General features: G+C 40.9%; 3 protein-coding genes across 6 annotated transcripts in view; 2 read left to right on the forward strand and 1 right to left on the reverse strand.

The window, feature by feature from the left end:
* LOC129169894 (AP-4 complex accessory subunit RUSC2) lies at window positions 1–12,046 on the forward strand. Of its 2 annotated transcripts, XM_054756823.1 has the most exons (11): window positions 1–114; window positions 201–309; window positions 3,358–4,489; window positions 4,859–5,024; window positions 5,108–5,893; window positions 6,536–6,612; window positions 7,973–8,147; window positions 8,232–8,337; window positions 8,408–8,454; window positions 9,435–9,882; window positions 9,964–12,046. In XM_054756823.1, exons 3-11 carry the CDS (start codon window positions 3,413–3,415, stop codon window positions 10,022–10,024), a joined length of 2,943 nt encoding a protein of 980 aa, XP_054612798.1. In that variant the 5' UTR covers window positions 1–114; window positions 201–309; window positions 3,358–3,412; the 3' UTR covers window positions 10,025–12,046. The 2 variants fall into 2 exon arrangements, with proteins under 2 accessions (XP_054612798.1, XP_054612799.1); XM_054756824.1 differs by lacking the exons at window positions 1–114; window positions 201–309 and adding an exon at window positions 387–2,491.
* fam166b (family with sequence similarity 166 member B) lies at window positions 11,637–19,099 on the reverse strand. Of its 2 annotated transcripts, XM_054756827.1 has the most exons (6): window positions 16,802–19,099; window positions 16,540–16,718; window positions 15,515–15,672; window positions 15,014–15,149; window positions 12,267–12,431; window positions 11,637–12,190 (listed from the first exon to the last, which is right to left on the reverse strand). In XM_054756827.1, exons 1-6 carry the CDS (start codon window positions 16,864–16,866, stop codon window positions 12,102–12,104), a joined length of 792 nt encoding a protein of 263 aa, XP_054612802.1. In that variant the 5' UTR covers window positions 16,867–19,099; the 3' UTR covers window positions 11,637–12,101. The 2 variants fall into 2 exon arrangements, with proteins under 2 accessions (XP_054612802.1, XP_054612801.1); XM_054756826.1 differs by having other exon boundaries at window positions 11,637–12,431.
* Window positions 18,396–23,803, forward strand: part of si:dkey-106l3.7 (uncharacterized) — a 22,428-nt gene continuing 17,020 nt past the window's right edge. For both annotated transcript variants that reach the window (XR_008566499.1, XM_054756825.1), the window contains exons 1-4: window positions 18,396–19,026; window positions 22,972–23,136; window positions 23,223–23,391; window positions 23,480–23,559. Coding sequence is in view for 1 of the 2 variants with exons in the window: in XM_054756825.1 (XP_054612800.1) it covers window positions 18,460–19,026; window positions 22,972–23,136; window positions 23,223–23,391; window positions 23,480–23,559 (981 nt within the window). In the remaining variant the exon portion in view is untranslated. The remainder of the gene's footprint in view (window positions 19,027–22,971; window positions 23,137–23,222; window positions 23,392–23,479; window positions 23,560–23,803) is intronic.

Raw genomic sequence — 23,803 nt, forward strand, 5'->3', positions numbered from 1 at the left:
CATGGTTGTTACGTCACGCGCCCCCAGCAGATGACGCCGGAGCCTCGGCATGGGGGGTCCGGACCCTGATGTCGGCTCGGTTTCGTCTTACGCGGCACCGTTTGACATTTAATTGTAAGCATTCTTTAATAATCACGCATGCGATTTAATTTGGTGTGCCGCAGACATTTACAGGATTTTGTTTGTTTTTATTTCTGAAGGATTTGGACCGAACCAAAGGGGGGCGTTTTGGAGATGCTTACACAAGAAAGTGACCCTAATGGAAAAAGGTGGACGTCTCTAGTGACTCAAGGCTGTTTGCAAGTAGATGTAAGTAATCATTTAAACATCATTGTAAGTAATCATTTAAACATCACAATGAATTTAGTCACTTGTTTTTAATGGAAGCTTATGTTTGTTTGTGTGTAGGCTGCTGCCTGTGTGTGTTCTCACAAATGATCTTATTTGGGGATTTATTTCTTTAAAAATATGTGCCTAAAATATTTGCTTTTGCGATTTAAATATATGTGACCTTCTTCACTCTACATCATTGTTGATCCTAAACGACATTGGTTCTTGTGCAACTCATTTTAAAGCATTACCCGATCAGGTGTTGGGCAAGACCTCTGAATCTTAATTATTTACCTTAGCAAGACATTTTGGACAATCCTATACTTCCAACATTGTGGAAACAGTTTTGTCCAGGCCTTCTTCTTTTGTGCCCCAGGGTGTCCGAGTACTTTCCTTCTTATAGCCTTTTAAAAACAACAATACTGTTCAATTAGTACCTCTCACACCGTGTCAATCAGCATTATATAGTGTGTACCTAATGAAGTGTCCATTACCCGTAACCTTCTATGATGAAATTTGCTTGGTCTTTTGTGTTGCCATCAACAGATTATCTTTAGGTTCTGTTATTGTTGGGAATAGAAGCAGCAACAGTAAAAGATTAACCCCGTTTCCCAGGGTGGAATATACTTTATGATGGCAAGGTTTCTAGAAATATGCCTGCGGTGAATATGGTATTAATTTGTTTATGCTTACGTGTAGCTACGGAAGGCTTGTGATAAAGAGGATTATATTGACAGCTGTTTACAGTAAACATGTTTTTTTAGGAGTAGTGTTGACAGTTCCCCAGTAGATCCAGCAGATGGGACTGGGTTTTTTTTCTGTTTGAATGCATTTTATAATTAATACAGACCAAATAATGTGTATACAGTAACTTGTCCCGTGTTGTTTTTGACTCATTTTCTTAGTCTGTCAGCCTCTCGGTTGTCATTCAAAATGTAATTTAAAAAAAATTAGCCTATGGGGGCAATTGTGATTCAGCCCTATGGAATCTGTGTGGCTATGCTCATGTGACATGAGCAGGAAGTAAACTGCGCTGATGTTAATGTGTGTGCTTGATAGCTATTCTGGTTGTAAAGTATGAAGAAATGAAAATTAGATTTCCTGGTGTTTACATTCTGGTGTAGTTTTGTTACCTTTCCATTGTAAGACATCGTTGTGGTTTTTTGATATGCTGGCCTGCAAAATGCTAATTATGAATGTGTGAATGCGTGCGATTTCTATTGCAGTGCCCGCAGTGATTGTCTGCAGTGCAGTTGACCTAGTTACACAGCAGCTGAGTAATCGGGAGAGAAGCAGTGGTTGCACCACGCTAAGAAGAGGCGTAGGTGGTTATTAATAAGTATATATAAACTATGGAGGATTTTGGACTGGAGGTCTAACATTTGGGCTTTGGGTGGTGCTTTGAGGCAGGAAACTCCCGACTTCCTTATCTTCTACTAATGTTAGACTTTTGGCAGCTACGTGCATCAGTAATTATTGCATCTGAATTGTCGTGTGTGTAATAACCAGTTTAATGTTCAATGGAAAATGTATTCTTAAAGTGATGCAAAACTACTGCGATTGGCTAGCGACCAGGGTTTACCCCGCCTCTCGGCCGAAGTCAGCAGGGATAGGCTCCAGCATACCACCTCGACCCCAGTGAGGATAAGTGGCATAGAAAAGGAATGAATGATGCAAAACGAAAGGGACACAGAGATGTCACAATATGAACACATTAACACTCACCAAAAATATATTATAATTTATACTGATTGTCTATGTTGTTTATTAATAGAATTGTACAGTAATCCACCACGACTCACTGGCCACAATTTTAGGCACACTTGCACAGCCTAAAATGATCCAATGCGAGAGCATTTGCTATACTAAAGATAATATTATTGTAGTTGTAGTTTGCTTACTGCTGCACTGCCTTATCCGAAAGGCTGTTTCTAATATTATGACTCTATCATGTGGCTAATTAATAGTAATATTAAGGGTATATGTTCAGTTTCTTTTTTACGTGTTTTACATGTTTCCACCCGGGTAGCCACGCCCCAACCGGGTGGCCTGTCAGGTCATTTGGGTTGGCCTGGCCTAGGAAGTACAGCGACATGACATGTGACAATGGTCAGGTGACCCTTCCAAAGAAGGGCGCAGATGACAGTGGAAACATGTCAAGGTAAAGAAAACCATCTAACACACCGAAACAAAAGTCTGAATATAAGAAATGTAATATAAATAAAAAAGAAGACAAAACAAACCTATTCAAGCCAGAGCTTGAAGTGCACCACCACTATAATTAAGGGTTTTAATGAATACCTCTCTGAAAAAGATTTATTTATGCATTTTTCTATTTTTAACCTGCATATTTATATTTTATTTGGTATTTATTTATTTTAAAAGGCGGATTTTTTTCTCAATGATTTAATTTTTTTCCCTCAGGTATGCCATTATGTGTTTTTATTTTTAGTTAAACGAACAAGGATAATAAATGAGCCAATTTGGACACACTTTGTCATTTAATAACATGGGAAAGTCTGTCACTACTTGTGACAGTCTAGTTATTTTTACATGACCAACACTATCCAGCCATCTATCCATTTTCTATGCCGCTTCTCCTTATTAGGGTCACAGGGGTATGCTGGAGCCTATCACAGATGACTTTGGGCAACAGACAGGGTACACCCGGGACTGGTCGCCAGCCAATCGCAGGGCACATATAGACAAACAACCATTCACACTCACATTCATACCTATGGACAATTTAGAGTCGTTATGTTTTTGTAATGTGGGAGGAAACCGGAGAACCCGGAGAAAACCCACGCACGCAGAAATGCCCAATGGAGATTCGGTCTTCCCGATCTCCTGACTGTGACTGTGTGGCCAACATGCTAACCACCGTGTGGCATGACCAACACTAGTACCTGAGTTATTATATACTGTATTTTGTATGTTCTTACTTATTAGAAGCATTATGATGAGAACACTATGTTACACCGCATGCCATTTTCCTAAGAATAAAGTACACAATCTGTATTCTTGCAGACTTTAACTTCCACACCATGAATGCAGTGGTCATCATCCATCGTCCTCTATCAGCATGATTGGAGCGTCCGGTCTCTCGGGGGACACCCTGATTGCATGCCACTTTCCGTTGCTTCCGCTCCCCGCCTGGCAACTCCCTGTCCAGGCCCTTTGTGGGTCAGCCAAGAGGCCTGGCTTGTCAGGTCTGACCCGGGCGGCATCCCTCCCAGAGCAGGGCACACTGCGTCAGGAGCACCCCATCACTAGCAGCCGGAGACATTTTTCCGGCACCTTCAGCAGTCTCAATGAGGACCGGGCAGAGGAAGAGGATGAGGAGGGCACCAGCGACTCAGCCTCATCACTGGAAGAAGCGACTTTCAAGAAGGAAGAGGGTGGAGCTAGAGGTGGTCAGCGCTCGCACAACTCCTTCCTTCCAAATCCAGATTTGGATGAAGATGATGAAGACAGTGACGGAGATAACCTTCACAAGTATCACGAGGACTCATCTTTTGTGTTGCACGGGACTTCCACCTGGCTCAGGAGAGCCCCAGCATCGCACAGGAACTTAGACATAGACTGGGGCCATGAAAACTTGCTGCAAGGTGACTGCGGATCTGGTGTCATGGACATGGATAGGTTGTCCTGCTGTATCCACAGCCAGACTTCCTCAGAGTTTTTCCCAAATATTCAAACTGAGTGTACCAGTGACTCCTCCTGTGACAGTTCTGATGGCATCTTGGTCAACTTCTGTGCTATGTACAACAGGAGCAACAACCCGGCGGCTGAGCCTTCTCCATCATCAGAGGGGTCCGTAGTCCTCAACCTCCAGCCTGTTTATCCAAGTGAGGTTCTCCAACAACGCATTCACAGTCCATTGAGAGAAGACTGTCCCTGGTCACCTCAAGGTCTGGAGTCCAATTGCCATCAACCTCCCGGTCTCTCCTCTCTGGAAATGTCCGACCTGGCCGCCTGCTTCCAAAGCCAAGCCACTCTGGCAATGGGGACCAACCAGAAGTACTACAAGCTGGTGACTTGTGACCTTTCATCCCAGTCTCCTGTCGCTTCCTGGTCCAGCGTCACCTGCTGCCATGAGGATCACAGCCCAAGCCAAGCCAGTCTTAATGCAAGAGGACAACATTGTGAGGACAAAGAGGTAAGTGGAGATTTACATAATGATTTAGAGCACATGACAAAGTTTAAAGGAAAACTACATCAAGAGGTTGCCCACAGCCACAGCTGTTAATGTTTTTCAACCTGGCACTAATCAGAGTCCCTGGCGGTTATTTGCTTTTTTAGACCAAGCACCCAGCCACTAAGGAGACTAGGCGGTTAATTGAATAGAGGTGTGAATTGGAGCATTTATGGCATTTAAACAACTGCCAACTGCAAAATCTGTATCAGATCCGAATTAAACCTGTTGTTGTATTACGGATTTTGATGCTAAATTCATATACCCAGTTTTGTTCAAATCGGACAAACCTTACATCAGGACTGAGTAGTTGTACATCTTCTTTCTCACTAGAAGAATGATCAGGTGGCCTCCACTTCCAAAGAGAAAGACTCCATCCAGGCTCACCCCCACATACCATGTTTATTTTGCTTCAACCATAACTCTACATGCCAAGTTGCTAGTGCTGCACCAACTCAGGAACCCATCCTACTTGACCATGTCCAGGCTACTGAGAAGGGTAAGACTAGATTTTAATAAGCAGAAGCAATTGCAGATGATCACATAATGAATACTTGTTTTATTGTCTTCCTATTTTTGCAGGGACAACTGCAACGCACTTCAGTAAACCTCAGAGACCAACGACCCTACCCATCCAGCCCATAGTGCTCGGCCCCAGGGATAGACCTCAGGCCCAGGCCCAGCAGCTCGGCTGTCTTGTGGAGCGATACATCAAGCAGAAAAATGAGAAGAAGAAGTCTTGTGCAGGATTCAAGCGTGAGGGCAAATCATTTTCCAATGTGAAGCCACCATCATTAGCAGATAGCGCCATCTTCCTAGAGGCTTGCTCCAGCTCTGATACCTGCTCCACCTGCACGCCCAGCTCATCAGACGGCCCCAACCGAGGACATATGTGGTCTCAGGCAAACCATAGTCCGAGGATATCTGAAATCAGTCCAGGTCAAGGTAAAACAAGTCCAAAAAACTCTGGAAAAACTGCTAAAGGGTTGATACCAGATGCCAGATTTGTTCGAATCCCTACCTACCAGGACCTTATTAGCCTAACAACCCCTAAGGAGGCTCAGCCCCAAACCGAGAGCCTGTTTGAGTCTGCATTATCTCATATGACACCACAAACCAGTCAGGCAAACCCTCATTCTCAGACGTCTCAGCCTCAAGCAGACTCATGCTTCAGTTTAAAGACTGCACTCTCGTCAGCAGCCCCTCTAAACTCTTTGGGTTCCCTGCTGTCCTTCACTGCATCTGGTATGCATCCTCATCAAACCCCCAAAGGGATCAGCGAAAGTGACCCTCTGCTCCCGACAGATGCCTGCTTCTCACCTGACACCTCTTATGAGTCCCTGTCCATCAGTCATCTCCAGAGAAGAGGTGAGGCTATATTAGACAGGATGAAAAACTGAATGATTGGACTTTTCTGGTCTCTTCTGTTGAGCAGCGGGTACAAGGCACTTTGCTTCAGCAGCGCCTTCAATGCCCTTAAGGGGCTTCCTCTCAAACATGGCCTATTTTTAACTCTCCCTTCACGGGATTGGCTGAGGCCCTCTGCCTTGCTAGTCTATGCGAGCGCCGCGAGCCGCAAGCACACAGGAACGATGCAGCACAAACAGCACTAATGATTAATGAGCTGCAGAAGAATTTTGGCCAATTCTTTAATGATGGAGAGTTGAATTTTGTGTGCGTGATGTCGGAAAAGGAGACGTTTGCTGCGTCTGTGGAGCTGCAGGCGGTGTCAGCATGCATAAAGAATTCACCGTGACATTTGCAGAGACTAGTCAGTGTCACATGCAAAGAGAAAGGCAGCATTCTCACTTCTCCTGACCCAGTTGGTGAGGAGATGTATTAACCTGTCACTGTGCCTTAAATACATGCAAAAAAAATAGCGTGTAATGTCACTCACATGCCACCACTACATGAAACACAAATTCTGCATTAGAAAATTAAAGATAGCCAACATGCTGTTAAATAGTTATCTGTGTACATATAGTACATTTTTTAAATCTTTCTGTGCAGGTTTGCTGAGGTCTGTGAGCATGGCAGTTGATCTAATCATAGCTCATTTTGGAAGCAGCAGAGACCCTGCAGAAAAGGTATGTATTTTTCATGGTGGAAACCCAGTTAACACTACAGGGAGGATTTATTATTTCCCTTTGAAAGCAGATGATTGTACATCAGAATGGGAGGTTTATGTGAGGTTCCCTCATTAACATATATGCAGTAAAACGCACTCCATAAAAATGGTTGATGTTCAGCAGACACTATGCATTAAAAACACAATGTTTTTCAATTTTAACGTTAGTTTTTCAAGCCTGCATTTTGCTTTTTAGCCAAGAAGCAAGAAACATTTTTTTTCATTGTTGTGATTAAAAAGGAGAAGAAAATCACAAATTTTGGAGCGTCAATCCACCCATCCATCTTCATTGCCACTTATCCTCACCAGGGTCGCGGGTATGCTGGAGCCTATCCCAGCTGACTTTGGGTGAGAGGCGGGGTACACCCTGGACTGGTCACCAGCCAATCGCAGGGCACATATAGACAAACAACCATTCACTCTCACATTCATACCTATGGACAATTTAGAGTCACCAATTAACCTAACATGTTTTTGGAATGTGGGAGGAAACCGGAGTACCCGCAGAAAACCCACGCACGCATGGGGAGAACATGCAAACTCCACACAGAGATGCCCAACGGAGATTCGAACCCAGGTCCGATCTCCTGACTGTGTGGCCAACATGATAACCACTAGGCCACCGTGTCGCTTGAGCGACAATATTATTTATAAATAAAAATTATTAAGCGCAATTATTCCCAAGTGGAGGAGTTTAAGTACCTTGGGGTTTCGTTCACAAGTGCCGCAAGGGTGGAATGTGAGATCGACAAGGCGTCTGCAGTGATGCAGACTCTGCATTGGTTCGTTGTGGTGAAGAGGGAGCTGAGTCAAAAGGCAAAGCTCTCAATTTACCGGTCGATCTACATTCCTTCCCTCACCTATGGTCATGAGCTTTAGGTGACCGAAACGACAGTGGCGGGGCTCTCTCTTAGAGATAAGGTGAGAAGCACTGTCATCCAGGAGAAACTTGGAGTAGAACCGCTGCTCCTCCGCATTGAGAGGAGCCAGATGAGGTGGCTCCTCTGGTCAGGATGCCTCCCGCACGGACGCACGCCTCCCCGGGGAGGTGTGCAGGGCACGTCCGACCAGTAAGAGGCCTCGGGGAAGACCCAGGACACGTTTGAGAGACTACGTCTAATCAAATTGTCAAAATCAGCAATTGTGTGGTAGTGATTGCTGATTGTGTCTTGAAGCAACTGACTGTTGAGTCAGCCGCAAGTAGCTTGCACTGTAAAGAAGACACCAGCCTTAAAAAAGGAGTTCAAAACATCCAGGTAGGGATTCTCTCTGTAAAAACAATGTAAAAAAACCCAACCTTTCATTTTTTTGCCCTCTAGATGCGTTTAGGTACCAGCTCTCTAAGTCCTATGATCGCCAGTCTGGTCTTGGATCGCCTGTGTCCAGCTCTCCAGAATGTTCTCGAGGACGGCCTCAGAGATCACAAACTGGACGTCGTCGTCGGTCAGCGGCGTATCACATCCTGGAGTGTCGTAGAAGTCTCCACCAAGACTGGTATAGTATATAGTCAAGTATCAGTTGGTGTTAATGATTTAAAAAGAAATGTTTGACCGTCTTTTGTTGCTGTGGGTCCAACAGGTCCATCCTTGAAGGTTCTCCACGGTTTGGTGTGTAAAATCATGCAGTGTCCACAGCTTAGCAGCAATAGCATGAGGCTGAGGGCCTTCCTCATGGGCTTGCTGAAGTAGGTCTTTGCTCACAGCATTAATGTTAAGAAGGCTAACGTGTTACAAGGTCCCCCAACTCTCTTTCAGCTTGAGAGCGTTGGAGTTCTGGCTCAGACACCTCCACGGTCTAAAACGTGAGTGCACATTCAATCTAGTGGGTCTTTTTAGGTGGTTATACAGTAAAAAATGTGGATTTGACCTGCAATGTTGATGAAAAATGTGTTTATGTTCCGTGATGGTGTATATATGAAAAATGTGATGATGAACATAGAATAAAAACACAGAAAACCAGACTACTCAGTCCAATATGGTACATAATATAAGTCACTAATACGACTACAATAAGAAAGGCAGAAGTTCACATTTTTCCCCACATTCGTCACTCGTCCTCAAAGTTAAGTATTTTATTATTTTTATGTTCTACTTAATATCAGCAATTACCGACCTTTAGTAATTGTACTCTTGTATGACTGAAAAAATGGTTTAAAAAGCGTGCATGAAGGCTCGACATTCATCTCGGTCATCAAAGTTAAGTTGGAGAGGCCCTCAGATGAGTCAGTGAGATGTTTTCATGCATGGGGGTTTTTTCCAGTGTCAGTTTTAAACAAAAATTCACACTGGAGGTGCTGGAGACAATGTGATTTATGTTTATTTTTGTCACTTTTTAAAGAGTCAGTGTTTTTAAACTAGTTTGGTCTGAAATATACATGTCAAATAAGAATGATTATTATTTATGAATAAACACTGTTTGTGCAAAATAAGACAAATAGTGCCATTATGCAATACAAGTTCTAGGAAAAGTGCCACATTTATTTTTAACATTTTGTCTCCATGCGGTGAGTGGAAAAAGCTAGTGTCATGAGGTGGAAAAAATACAAATATTTAAAATTTAAATCCAGGAATCGAAATCTGAACATAGTGGGCTGCATTTTAGATAAGCGTGGGGTCAAAAGGGCATTTTCAATGTTTTTCAGTGGGACGAGGAGCCAATGTGTCATTTTTTGTGTAGCTTTGACATTTAAGAGTTTTTTTTTATGATGACTGAAGTTTGTCTGCTGGAACAGATTCTTTTTGTTTGACTTTATTGAAAGAACATTTTGCGGTCTGTGTACAGATGTGGTAGCGGCACACTACCACTGCTGGGGCTTCCTGTCCATGTCGCTGGGTTGCTGTCAGCCGTTGTTTCAGGAGCTTCTGCTTCTTCTGCAGCCTCTTTCCGTCTTACCCTTCGAACTGGACTTGCTCCTGGAACCCAGGTTGTTGCGTCACAGACCACTGGAGTGTGTTTCCCCTACTCCTGCCTGCCCAAGGCTCTCTGTTAGCAGGAGGCCTTCGGTAATGCAGGTAAATAGGAGTCGGATGGTGTTAGCTTCTGTTCCAGAGTGGCGACCCGAGGACCCGAGGGACTGTTGTCATAATGGTGACGATATCAGGTCTCCAGTTTGTAGGAAAGAAAGTGGAACGGCTTCTATTTCCGGCCTACGCTGGGCCAAACTTTTCGGAGCAGCTTCCACCAGGCTTCAAACAACTACACAGAGTCGCACTGCACCTGATATCAGAGGGTAGGAACCATAATTGATATATTTTCTTGCAAGTCTGTGTGCCCTCTTGATGCTTATTTTGCATAATTGGTGTTTTCGTAGGTGCCGTCGGCCATCACAGTGGCTGTATCTGGACTCTTGGCTCAGTCCATCAGGTCAATGAAGACAAGACACAAGACTTTGGAAACAAAAAAAATCTTAACTTGTCTAGTTAATGCATGATACAGTCATTCTGCTGCACTAATCACAGAAAACATAAGAGTCACAGCTTTGGCACCCGCTCACCAGGCATCCCTGTATTTAACCCTCTGGGCTGAGGCAGCTATTGAAACACCTTTATTATCAAAAGGTCAAAACTGGTGACTCGCAAACTTTTATGGTAGCATTCAAACACTCAGGTGAGGAATTCAAAGGCTGTCATATTTTTCTCCATGAAAAATATAGAATGATGTCGCTTTAAATCAAACTAATACTGTAACCATGAGAGGTAACCATAATAAGATATCATCACTGTTGGACCAATGGAAGCGCTCATGCTAATGTTGGGATGCTAGCCAAAGCGCTTTCTCTTATTGTTGTCAAACCTTACCAGTTTAGTTCCGCATATTTACCGGTCAATAAAATCTTTTATTTATTTAATGTGGTATTATTCAGATGTTGTTTTCAATTCAATTGGAATTTGGGAAGAATCCATATCCAAATTGACAACATCATGCTAACGCTAACTACTTTTCTGTGTCACTTTTCTCATACGTACCGGTCAATAATTGTGTTAAATCTATTTAATTTCATTCAGGTTTTGCGTAAATGAAACTACAGTCATCCCATTGAATTTTGTGGATTCACTCTGTCATGGCTTCTCAAAAATAATTAATAAATCAGTGCTGTTTTGTGGTTGACTATGGCCTATCGTTAGTAAAAAAAATGCACATATTTAAGCAAATTTAACATTTCTGGCCTAAATCAAACATTTTCAAGCATAGAAAATGCTAAATGAACTAAAAATACAAATATAAGGCATTCAGAAGACATTTCTGGCCTAAATCAAACATTTTCAAGCATAGAAAATGCTAAATGAACTAAAAATACAAATATAAGGCATTCAGAAGACGCATTCAAGTATGTATTTGATATGTAGTATTCTTACTGGTCACGGTGTCAATACATTGATTAGACAATGGCTCTCTGTTATTGTCAAATCGTACCAGTTTTGTTCCTCATAGTTACAGGTAAATCATTGCATGCCATTTAATTTGACATTATTCCGGTGGTTCTTTAAATAAAAAAATAGTAAGAATTTCAGTGGAAGCTAAAACTATGTTGAAAGGATTATGCTAATGCTATTCTGCTAATGCTAACTAAAACACTTAAACTACTTTTCAGTGACACTTCTTGTGCAGACAGGTAATTATTAATTAATTCAATTTCATGTCACTTTATAATTAATTATTTCATTAAATTGAACTAGTGTGCATTGTTTGTAGTTTGAGAGTTAGCTAACCCTAATCCTATAGTAATTAATCTTCAAGGTAGGCCTAATGGAAAGGATGGTAGTAATGCTAGCCAAAGTGCTTCAGCTACATCCCAGTGTCATATTCTGTTATTGTTGTTTAATTCCTTGTGCGTACCGGTCACTAATCATTATTCATCATTATTATTTCATCATATCTTCTTCAGGTGTCGCTGTGAGTCAATTAATATGTATGAATTCAAGAGTCAGCCATAATAGTGAGACATAATAGAAAGGATTGTGCTAACGCTAACTAAAACAGTTAGCACAAAGCAACCTTTCATCTTCTGTTATTGTTGTCGAATATCAGAAACTGACACTCTTTCTTTTTTCTTTATTGGTGAACATCTGAAACAATGTCAAAAATAACATTGTTAGAGTAGCTTGACCAGTTTTCCAAACAATTTATCAGAAAAAGAGCCAAATAAGTCATTATTACATATACCCTGTTCCTGATAGTTCCTGTTTTACGACCAGAACATTTGTATTCATGTAGTCCATTGCATGGTTTTGCATGATATTGCCTTTTTTTTTTTTTTTTTTTAAAGCTATAGAGACAGATTTTAATCCTCTGGTACAAACAGCAGTGTGTTGTTTCTAAAAAAAAAAGTGGAATTGTTCCTATACTCTCCAAAGATTATTCTTTCAATTAAACAGTAGGATAGCCTTCTTGTACCAAGTGTCAAAATCTGTTTTCCAGTCACATGTTTTGAGGATGACTAGTATAGCTTCATGACGTATGGGCTCTCTTGGTGGCAGTCTTCTCCAGAGCCTTCCTGGAAAGTCGACCGAAAGTGTGTCCGTACATGAATTTGTATCCTGTGTGAGAAAGTTAGCAAACAGTGCTTTAATAACTTTGATAACAGAAATGATGTAGTGTCAGTGTGCCACATGCCTGGTATATGTCCCGTGAATGACGGCACCACGCCCCTCTTGTGTGATGGATCGATTGTCCGAATGGACGGTAGCTGCCTCCCAAACTGGGTGAGCGCCTCGTTTGTAGCGACAGGGTAGCCTTTCCCAATTAGGAAGCGGGATTTGGGCACGTGACCTGTAAATCCTTGACAAACACCATTTGAGTTCATACTGTATGTACATCTGACTCTTAGCAAGCTAGGAGGCTACGTTCTGGTTCATGGAGAATGAGGTACACTAAGACCATTCTTGGCATTCTGGGTAAGGTTCGATGATGGCTCAACAGCACAAAACGTAAACATTTAATTCAACTAAAAACGAGGAAATCGCATAGTGTCAAATTCGTGTTTGTCTGTTTGTTAGCTTGTAATGTATAAGCCGCTGCTTTTTTGTTTTGTTTTCATTTTGAACCACCGGTTTATACAGTGATGCAACTAATTTATGGATAAAGAGCTACAGTTCCCATGATGCTTAGAGTGTGGCTTCCTGGAAGTGGTGAATTGGACGAGTGAAGTGGAAGCTAATATCATGTTTTGATCTGACAAATCTTAAGTAAGTTTGATCAAGTGTAGAATTATTACAGCTTCTGTTTGGACTGCTTGGACAGCATCAGATATTGAACAGCCATGGAAAAAAGTGACACCAGGAACACCGAGTGGAGGTCGGATTGCAAGGTTTATAGTGTCTTTCTTTACAGTGTGACACAGAAAGTGACACAGAGTGGCAATGAAAGAAAAAGCGTGTGACGAAGGAATTATGAGGCTGTTCAATTCTGATGCTGAAGAAGACGACTTTAGTGGTTTTACTTCCCAGGAGGAGGATGAAGACGGCGATGAATGACTTTTCTGGTGAGCTACTGTTTAACTAGCCATGTTATTCGGCACTGTTTGGAGAAAAGCATTTATTTAAACAAACATTTGAAAAAGTTTTTCTGTGTAACACCTTTCTGTGTACTAAATATCCCATGTTACCACATGGACACCTGCGGCTTGTAGACCGGTATGTACAAATCTTTCTTTCTCTTTAAATTCAGTGGGTGTGGTTGATATACCGGTGCTTACGGTACCTGCTGGTTCATTGTGAATGCCGTCCAATGATATGAAACGTCCACAAAGTGTCCTAAATTGTGTGGTGTGGTCGTCAGAAAAATAATAGCACAGACAACGTAACACATTTGCGGGGGCGTGTTTTGACAAAATGTTCAGCCTTTTGTGTGCAGCAATTCAGGAGTAGAGGGATAGCTTATACATACACATCCAGCCACGTATGAGTGCACGTTGAGACGCTACCATTTTGCATACTGGCGTAGACGGGGAAGGTATGATCCTGGTCAAACAGCAAAAAAAGGAAAAGGCTATGTTTGATTGTGAGCAGGCTACATCCATCCAAAGGATGGATCATAAAATCAAATGTGTAGTTTTCACGTAATCACGCTAACTAACCTGCCGACAAGACTTCCGCCAGGGCTGAAGAATCCTAAACCGGCCTGTCTGACTTGCTTGATTGGTACCATCCTTGGGCCTACCTTATTTTCACTATACATTCTACCATTAGGTCCAATCATCTCCAGACACAATATCCATTTTCATTTTTATGCCGATGACGTACAGCTCTACCGACCAGTAATGCTCAGTGACAAGAACACACTAGATCCCCTCCATAGCTGCCTTCTTGACATCAAACGATGGCTGCAAATTTTAACACCCCCACCACTCTTTTTGCTTCCTGCCGTTAAAAACCTTGGAGTGTTTTTTGACAGTCTAAAGTTTGACAAGCAAATCAGTTCTGTGGTCAGAGCAAATTTCTTCCACCTCAGGCTCCTGGCAATGGTGAAGCCCTTGTTATCAAGCGATTCATGCTTTCATCAGCTCAAGGCTTGATTATTGTAATGGTCTCTACACTGGAGTAAATCAGTCCCTCCTCCGCAGGCTCCATTTGGTACAAAACGCATCTGCTGGCCTTCTTACTAATGCTCCAAAATACGCCCATATCACTCCAGTTCTCCATTCTCTCCAATGGCTCCCGGTACAGTCCAGAATCCATTTTAAAGTCCTTTTATTTGCGTTCAAGGCCATTAACGGCCTTGCTCCAGCATACTTGGCTGAGCTTTTAACTGTCCGTCACCACTCCAGGGCCCTGCGCAGCTCTCAAAACACAACATTAGAAGTCCCAAGGATGAAATACAAAAAATGGGGGGATCGCGCTTTTGCTGCGTTTGCCCCCACACTTTGGAACTCCCTTCCACCTGCGCTACGATCTACTACAGAGTTGTCAGTTTTTATATCTCTTTTAAAAACTCATTTATTCAGACTGGCTAATGAAACATGATGATTATATGTGTTTTAGTTGTGATTCTGTGCCTGTATTTAAATGTTTTATTTTGTTTTACTTGTTTTTTTATTGGATCTTACCCTCTTCTCATTTGCTATAACCTGTTTTTACTCTTGTGAAGCACCTTGGGCACCATTGGGATGTTGTAAGGTAATAAATAAACAAATAAACTTTGATTTGATTTGATTTGATTGCACGATAATCCTGCTCTGTAGGTACAGCTTGTTCCATTCGCTGCACCACATGGTCCCGAAGCAAGTGGACAGTAACAGCAGCGATTGTATTGGGGTTTTTTTTACCCATCAAAATTCCCCCATGTCCCAAAGGGGGCTCTGTAAAAACTAAACCAGCAATCAAAAAACCTTTCAGCTCAGTTACAGTATCCCCATGATGTACCTGACATAAAGTACTTGTAGGGGTGGTCATCATCCAGCAAGTAGGGTTTTGCAATGGGGATGAAGGGCTTCAAAGGCTTGTAGGACACGGTTTTGTTCGAAATTGGAGTTAGAGGGGTCTCTTTCTGCCTCGGGACCTAAAAAAAATAAACAAAAAAACAAGCATTCAACCATTATTGTACAAAAACGATGTGAAATTGAGAGGCAATTTGTGTGTGTGTTTTTTCTAAAGGTGGATGACATTACACTGAGCTGAAACTGAGCTCCCGCCATTCATAATTTAGCAAGAGGCAACTGATTCGAGCATGCTGGCATACATTTACGGGACACTTCATTAGGTACACCAGCAAGAACTGTATCATATATTCTGGTGATGCTTGATTGACACTGTCAGAGAGGCATCAATGTACTCGATGATTATAGCGGTGGTATGATAAACATCCAAAGTTATTAGATTATGTAGGTGTAGCATCATGAAACAACAATGTGACAGTAATGATACCTTTGACTGCTGACTGGTGCCGTAGTTGACAGTAAGGGGCAGCGCTGTTGACTCCCTTTTAATATTTGCATATCTCTCTTGGTAAAAGTCAGAAAATGCCCTCCGACATGTTTCCGAGTAACTGCAGGCAACATAGTTCTGCCTTTTTGGCACAAAGCCTGCGGGCGAGAAAAGTGAAAGCGTCACTTGAATCAGGCTTCAAGCTGACGTACACCTCACATGGCAAGCATTCCGGGGATTTTGCTTACAGTGGTGGGAAAATACTCACGTCGCGCGTCTGTCATGCGTACCATGAACTTTGCTCGCGTTCGGGATTTTTCTTTGGCTTTTTTGTGTGTGAAACTTATACTAATAGAAGGAGCATCTTCAGCGAGGCATGCTAAGAGAAGAACGTACACGGTATGACACGTGAAGCAAGTGTCCCGCTAATTCTGACCCAGTGCTGTCCCAATACTTTTGTCCAGCTTCTACATACGCATTTGCTATGAAAGTTAAGATAAAGAGTGTTTGTGCTCAATTTTCCATTGTTTGTTTTCAAACAAAAAATATTTTAAAATAAAAAACACAAAATGCAAAAATTTTGAATGAAAAAAAATTTAAATAAATCAAAAATAAAAATAAGCATAGGGATTAGAGGCCCACAAAAACATGCATGAAAATGCATCAAGTAAAATTAAATAAATACATTTTAAAGCATCTAACTTTTTCAGGAATGACTTTCTGATGTGTTTCTGATTGGCTAAAATGGCTTAAAAGAGGGGATAGACTAGCTAGTGCACCAGTTTCCAGTATTTAACCTCTTTTCACACTTAAAAAATTTTTTACCATTGTGGAAATCAGTTACAAAAACTACCATATTAACTTCTTTTTACACTTCTACGACAGTTAAGTGTGATTTCAAAAATTGCCAAGGTTTTACGACAGCCACAACTTGACCATGGAACAGCTTATTTGTATTTCCATTATTTTCTATGGGGATAAGCAATTATATGTATATTGTACAGGTAGTGTGATATCTACTGTACCAGTGTAACCTGGTATGATCCGACTCGAGTGTCTCTCAGGGATGGCTCTCAGGGTCCAAGCAGACCCAGTAGGAGGACTACCGGAATCTGAGTGCGGGTCCGGACTCTTCAGCTTGGCTGTCAGTTGCCCGTACGGTTTCCCAATTTGGAACTTGAGCTGTGGACAATACCCCGAGTAGCTGAAAACAGATAGTTAACCTATGAAGAAGTACTTTTATAGCCTCAATGTATACAAAAATGTTGGGCTATGCAAGGTACTCACCCTGGTATGTAATTTGGGTCACGCTTTAGCAGAACCTTTCTGAGTTCTGGGCTGCATGCCTCCATAGTGGTGCACCATCAGTGTTTACTAGTTGCTCAGGTATTGGCTGCTTGGTTGCTACAGGCAATCACTTGAAAACAAAGGCTCACATTCCCAAAAATGATGTCAAAATGATTTTATTTTTTAATTAGGTGTAATTTAGCTGATTTATTTTTAACAAGCTGACCATATTGTACTCATATTCCTGTTTGGTAATGATACATGCGATAGTCTGCATTAATGTTTACCAGCGACCTCCCGTGGTGGTATTGCAAATAACATGACGCATTTCTAGGTACGGTACACACTGTACATACTTAGTTTATTGAAAATAATAAAGCAACAGAAGCAAAGCACATTAGCTTTTAGGCACTGTGTGTCACCGTACACTAGAGGAGCTCAGATCTTATCAGCACATCGGAATGTCCATTGTACACATTCCTACGCTCTCATATGTCATGTGACTCACTGTGCTGATGAAGTACAGTAGGTTTACTAGATTCAGCTTCTATTTGCAGTACTGTACTGTTATGCTCTCCATCCACATAAAAGACAAATGACAACAAACGTCTTTTAAATGACTATGCGTGCTGGACCAAAAGGCAGTTCAGCTCTTCATCTCTAACCCCCACCCATAAAGTAATTTCAGAATCTCAGATGTAAAAAAAAAAGTACTTATAATTGTCACATTTATATAACAAAAATGTCACATATAGTAAAGGAGACCAAAACAACAACAACAACAAACTACCATGTCGAACTTTTACATAATTTGCTATTGTGATGATGTCGCCTTTTCCAGGAATGACTTTCTTCGGGTCTCTGATTGGCAGCTAAAATGGCTTATTATGTACACGGGATAGACGGTTGTTGTTGTTTTTTTAGCTAGAAAAAAAAAACTATTTAAATATGTAAAGTATTTAATTGAAAATTATATTTTTTAAATAATATTAATGATTTTTAATTCAATATAAATACAACTTTATATTTAAATTAAATGAATACGTTTTAATGCACTTTAACCAAAGTTACCAGTGTCATGATTGTGCCTTTTCCAGCAATTACTTTCTTCAAGTTTCTGTATGATGAAAATGGCTTAATAAAAAATAAACTTGACAATTTATATTAAAATAATAGAACAAATCAAATGTATTATTTCAAAAGAAATAATACATGCTATTTTAAATAATACAGTACATTTGGATGAATTAAAATGCAATGCACATCAGACCATAAGAGTTAGTACTTTGATTTTCCTGCTATGTTGGTGCCTCTCTACTATCTTTCCAATCACAAATGCCACCATATACAGTAACTAAAACATTCCAAAAATGGACTATGTCAGAGCTCAATCAGTTTTCACAGGTCTATGTAGATCCAAAAGGGAACATGATGAATCATACATGTGCAGCTGAGTCATTGTCTTCCAGGAATGACTGACAGAAAGGTGTGAGTGTCAGCATGCAGCTCTTAGCTCAGGTAGGACAGACGCCGTGGTCAGAAGGCGTGGTGAAGAAGGTGAGGAGGCGGACCTGAAGGTGCATATTTTGAATTCTACTTGAGCAGCTCACCTCAATCTGTCTCTGAAAAGTTGATCTTGATGCAGTTGGACGTTGACGATGAATGTTTACAGGAGTTTTGGCAACCTGATGGAGGTTTGGGTGGCTGAACAAAGACCCGGCCATGAACCAGAATATCTGGAGGTTATTCCTGGGGACTTACCCACATATTCGTCGTCGTCTTCGTCTTTTTTGGAGAAAGCTGCGCGAGAGGAATCTGTGGACTCTGGAGTGGAGACGGCGAGCACTGGCACGTCATGTCACACTCTGTCTGAGATGGACTTGTTGGAATCAACTGACAGCTACAAAGCATCCTCATCATTTGGTTCTGCTTCGCTGCCTTCCTCCTCGCCACCTCCTGTTTCCTTCCTACCCTTGAGTTCAAACAGAGCCTTTGAATCCTCAGTCTTTAACCCAAGAGTGAAGGAAGCCCTCCAGAGGTCGGAATCCAGGCGACATAGTGAACACCCTGCAGCTGACCAACACTTCTCTCTACCAAGACGCCACAGGACCTCCATGATGAGGTCAGAGAGTTTTGGCTTACGGAAGACCACACCATCAGTAGCAGCATGGCAGATATCCGACATAAGAAAGCGGATTTCGTCTTTAAGCAGCGACAAGAAGCAGGTACGACACATTGCATATGGCTCATACAAACAGGTTGAGTCTTGCCCACCTTGTAAAAACTAAAAGGGAAATGTGAAGGCCTGTACTTATCCCCCCGCACCCTCCCGCTTGCCTTGTACTTACTGTTGCAAGTCCTCTAGGCTCTCGCATGCCGTCAGTCACCCGGCATTGCTTTCATGCTGGCAAGCTGACACCAATCTGTCATAAACCAGTCCGCCCACATGACTTTACGACGATGGGCTGCAAGCACAACAAAGCAATGGTGACAGACTAGATTGGGAAATTCAACTTTGAGATTGGGAAATGGAACTAGACCACCGCCAAGGCTGAGGGTTGAGCTGTTGATGAAAGCAGTTGTGGTCAAAATTGTTTCTGCAATCAACAGTGTACGCACTGACAACACTGAGGCAGTAGATGACAATGAGTTTGACTTTATTATGAAGCTGCTAACAGCCAGTTCACTTCTGATTTCATCATAAGAAATGCTGTCATTAAGTCAGCGCAGACCTTTGCTGAGGTTCTTACCAACAACAACCAAATACACACACACTTTCAGTGCAGTATTTATTCACAAATATGTACACACAGTCGTCCCTCAAAAACATTAATTAATAAATAAATCATCGCTATTTTGTCGTTTACTACGGCCTATTATTTGTCAGAAAATATCCATATTTAAGCAAATTGTATGCATTGTTTGCCCAAATTAAGCATTTTCAAACATAACATTTTCTACATGGATCAGTAGGTGTCAGTAATTGTTCAGTGAGACCACCACCGAAGCACCAGACTTGAACAACCGGCTTTTATTGTAGGTTTAAATAATTGCAGTCAGAATAATAATAACATAATAACAATAGTAATCATCATCGTCATAATACGAGTTACTGTTGCAGCCATAGCCCACAACAAGATAAAACTCTGAACCCCCAACGTCACTTCCTGTCCGCCACAGGTTTTCTATGCCATAAATACAAAAAAAATGTTGTTTTTTTTTGGTTTGTTTGTTGTAAGTTGATTACTAAAAAGGCAATGAGAGGCGAGGAATAGACCATTTGCATCCTGGGTGGAGCAGAACACTGGAAAAAACTGAAATCCAAGCTTGGATTTTAAGCAATAAATTGCATGTTTTCTTGTGTTTTCAGACCAATTTACTTGTAGAATAAGAAATAATACACTAAAATTTCATATTTTCTATAAAATAAGAAAGACCCTTGAAATAAATAAAATGATGTACTGACAAGTCTGTTTTTAAAAATGTGTCAACAAATTGGTCTTGTTAGTCAAAAACAGATATTGTGACCTTGATTGCAGGTATTTAAACTTTCTTTGATTCCAGTTTTTGTCGTATGTGAATGAATTTCCTACCTATTTGCATTTTTATCCAGATACACCAAAATGTATGTACAGTGGTGTGAGAAAGTCTTGTACCCTTCCTGATTTCTTATTTTTTGCATGTTTGTCATGCGTAAATGTTTCAGATCATCAAACAAATTAAATATTAGTCAATGACAACACAACTGAAGACAAAATGCAGTTTTTAAATCAAACTTGTTATTATTAAGGGAGAAAAAAAAATCCAAACCTACATGGCCCTGTGTGAAAAGATGATTCCCCCTAAACCTAATAACTGGTTGGGCCACCCTTAGCGTTTGCGATAACTTGCAGTGAGTCTCTTACAGCGCTGTGGAGGAATTATGGCCCATTCATCTTTGCAGAATTGTTGTAATTCAGTCACATTGGAGGGTTTTCTGATCATGAACTGCCTTTTTAAAGGGATAGATGAGATTTTTTGACATGAAGTTGTATGACATGCAAATGTATTTCCTTTTGAACGCATATGGTTTTGAGGAGCCAAACTCTTTACTTAAATAACCCAGCAACTAAGCAGAACTATGTTCCTCATCACGGAAATCCGACCAGAACTGGACTCGCGGGACCAAATGAGGGGGTAAGTCACTGTTGATGCACTACCCTGCTGATGGGGATGTCATATAACTTCATGTCAAAAAATCCAAACTATCCCTTTAAGGTCATGCCAAAACATTCCAATAGGATTCAGATCAGGGCTTTGCATTTGCATTGCATTTCGTGTTCTGTTGTGTTGTCATTGACACATATTCAAATTTGTTTGATGATCTGGAAAAAAAAAAGCCGCACGGTGGCCTAGTGGTGAGCATGTTGAACACACAGTCAGGAGATTGGGAAGAACTGGGTTTGAATCTGCGTTGGGCATCTCTGTGTGGAGTTTGCGTGTTCTCCCCGTGCATGTGTGGGTATGAATGTGAGTGTGAATGAACCTCGCCTCTCGCCCAAATTCAGCTGGGATAGGGATGGGACCCCCACGACCCTAATGAGGATAAGTGGCATAGAAGATGGATATGAAAAAAAAATGTGTGACAAACATGCAAAAGAATAAATCAGGAAGGGGGCAAACAATTTTTCACACCACTGTACGTATGTTTAAGTCATTAAGTCCATTAAGTCATTCTGAAAACTGACGAACAAACTAACCAGCAACCTTGCACTTATCCGCTTGGTAAAAGTAACAAAAACACCAAAAGTCTTGAAACATATTCTTCATCACTTAATGAATGGATTAGATGTGAGGCTATGTCCCTTTCTTTAACTTATGCCCATATAGTGTACACGTGACACAAAGCAGCATATTTTTGATGGTGCTTTCCTTCTTGGGTGTGTACATTCACTGAAGCATTTGTCTTTCATACATGGCACCTCAAAAGACGACGGATAATTTAGCAAGATTTACATACTGTAGCTATAATTAACTATAATTAAACTCAGGTAAAAATAAAACCAAATCAGGCTAAACAGGTTGAACGTTTGTTTTGTTTTTCACGGTCATATACCTCCACAAGGCTTGTGAAATAGTTTGGAACAAAATGTAGTTGCCAGACTACGGACACATTTGATGGCATGTCTGATTTCAATGTTTTTTTCCTCGTTGAATTTACATGGCTGCCAGATAGTGTTATTTAGATCTGATTTGGATGCAGGTTGTTTTTACACTGGTGCATGTACAATGGAAATGTTTAATTGAAGCAGATCAGGATTTCATATAGATATGAGTGTGATTTATGCATTAACATGAGCTTATTTAGCTTCTGTCTTTGTTATTCATGCTTCTACAGAGTGTTAGGGTGTTAAAAAAAAGCCTGTTCATAAGTTTCCAGACTTCAAACGAGACCTAAAGAAACATATGACATATATATGGTTTGTTTTTCTCTCACTCTGTGCCAACAGTGCACACTCTCGTGCAGTGTTTATACAAACTTTTCAGCACACTAAAGCTATCAGGCAGTGTTTATTTTAAGAAATGCTGTTATATTGCAGACAGGTTTTGTGTCTTTTTAGCTTCTCTGTGCTTCAACATTAGCTTGTTCAGTGTCTGGCCTTGTTGTTTACGTTTCTATAGAGTTTCCACTTTTAGCGACTTAGTTTGATCAGGTTAGCATGCTAAATACTGTATGTCGCATTTGCAAATTTCATTTAGAATGGGTTTCTTCAAACACAACCTAAAGAAAAATACGACATGCCCTCCATTTTCTTTCTTCTCTCATGTTGTGTTAGCACTTTATGCTAACCATACACACTGGTGTGGTGTGTGTGTGCAAACTTTTCAGCACACTAAGCAATTATTTTAAGAAATGGTGTTAAATTCCAGACACATTTTGTTTGTGTTTAGCATCTACATACATTAGCATTAGCTTCTTCAGCTCATTTCTCTGTTGTTTACATTTCTAGAGTATCCACTTTTAGCAGCTTAATTTGATCAGGTTAGCATGCGGACTTTGAGCTGTTAAATTGAAAACTATAATCGTTGATGTGTTCTATGTTTTTACTTCTAACAAACTCACAAAAAAAAAATTCTGACATGTACATTGTGTTTTTCTTGATAACACATTATGCTCGTGATGCATTCAGGGGCAAGGTGAGGCGACGTCCACAGACCTGAGTCCTGGGTTCTGCTACTTGGAGCACGTGTGCCAAATGTTGGAGGACATTGCCAAAAAGCAGCTCTATAGTCGAAGCTACCAGATGGAAATGGATGTCCTACCAGAGGACCAGGACGAGATGCCTTCCAGCCAGGTACATAGAAAGTACTGTATTTCACACACCTGTCAAGCTCCTTTTTCATGTTCCTGAACATCCTTGCCACCCTCTTTTCTCTTGAGGCCTCCAGTGCCTGTCAGCATGACAGTAAGTCATTAGACGTGGCTGTTTCTTTTGACGGTGACGACCAGAAGCAGCTTCACAGCGAGGACAAGCAATTCAAGGAATATCCTTATGGGCTTTTTCGGCAGAGATCAGCCTCAGACACCACTCTATCATCACTGCATCTAAGTAAGGTTTTACATTTGAGGGACAAATTCTGTTAGAGGAATGTTATTACGTTTGACTGTATTCTTGTTTTTTTTTATATTTTAAACAGGAAAGTTAAATTTGAGCACCAGGGGGCAGCAACTGAGTACACGTGACCTACTGGACCAGTACGAGGACAACAAAAAACAGGTATAAATCAAACACCATGCATCTATTATTATTGCCATTTCTTAATAGCGTTATTTGTGTTATTTTTCAAATTGATTTTTTTTTAAATTTATTATTATATATGTATATCACATATACATTCACCCTCATCATCACAAGTTATTTTTATTCAACCATTGATATACAGTATTTTTATTTTTTCTTGTATTATATATTATTCCTCATAGTTATTAGTAACACTATTAATATATGTATTGTGTGTATT

This window comes from Dunckerocampus dactyliophorus, chromosome 17 (assembly GCF_027744805.1).
Source record: "Dunckerocampus dactyliophorus isolate RoL2022-P2 chromosome 17, RoL_Ddac_1.1, whole genome shotgun sequence".
Classification (NCBI taxonomy): Eukaryota; Metazoa; Chordata; class Actinopteri; order Syngnathiformes; family Syngnathidae; genus Dunckerocampus; species Dunckerocampus dactyliophorus.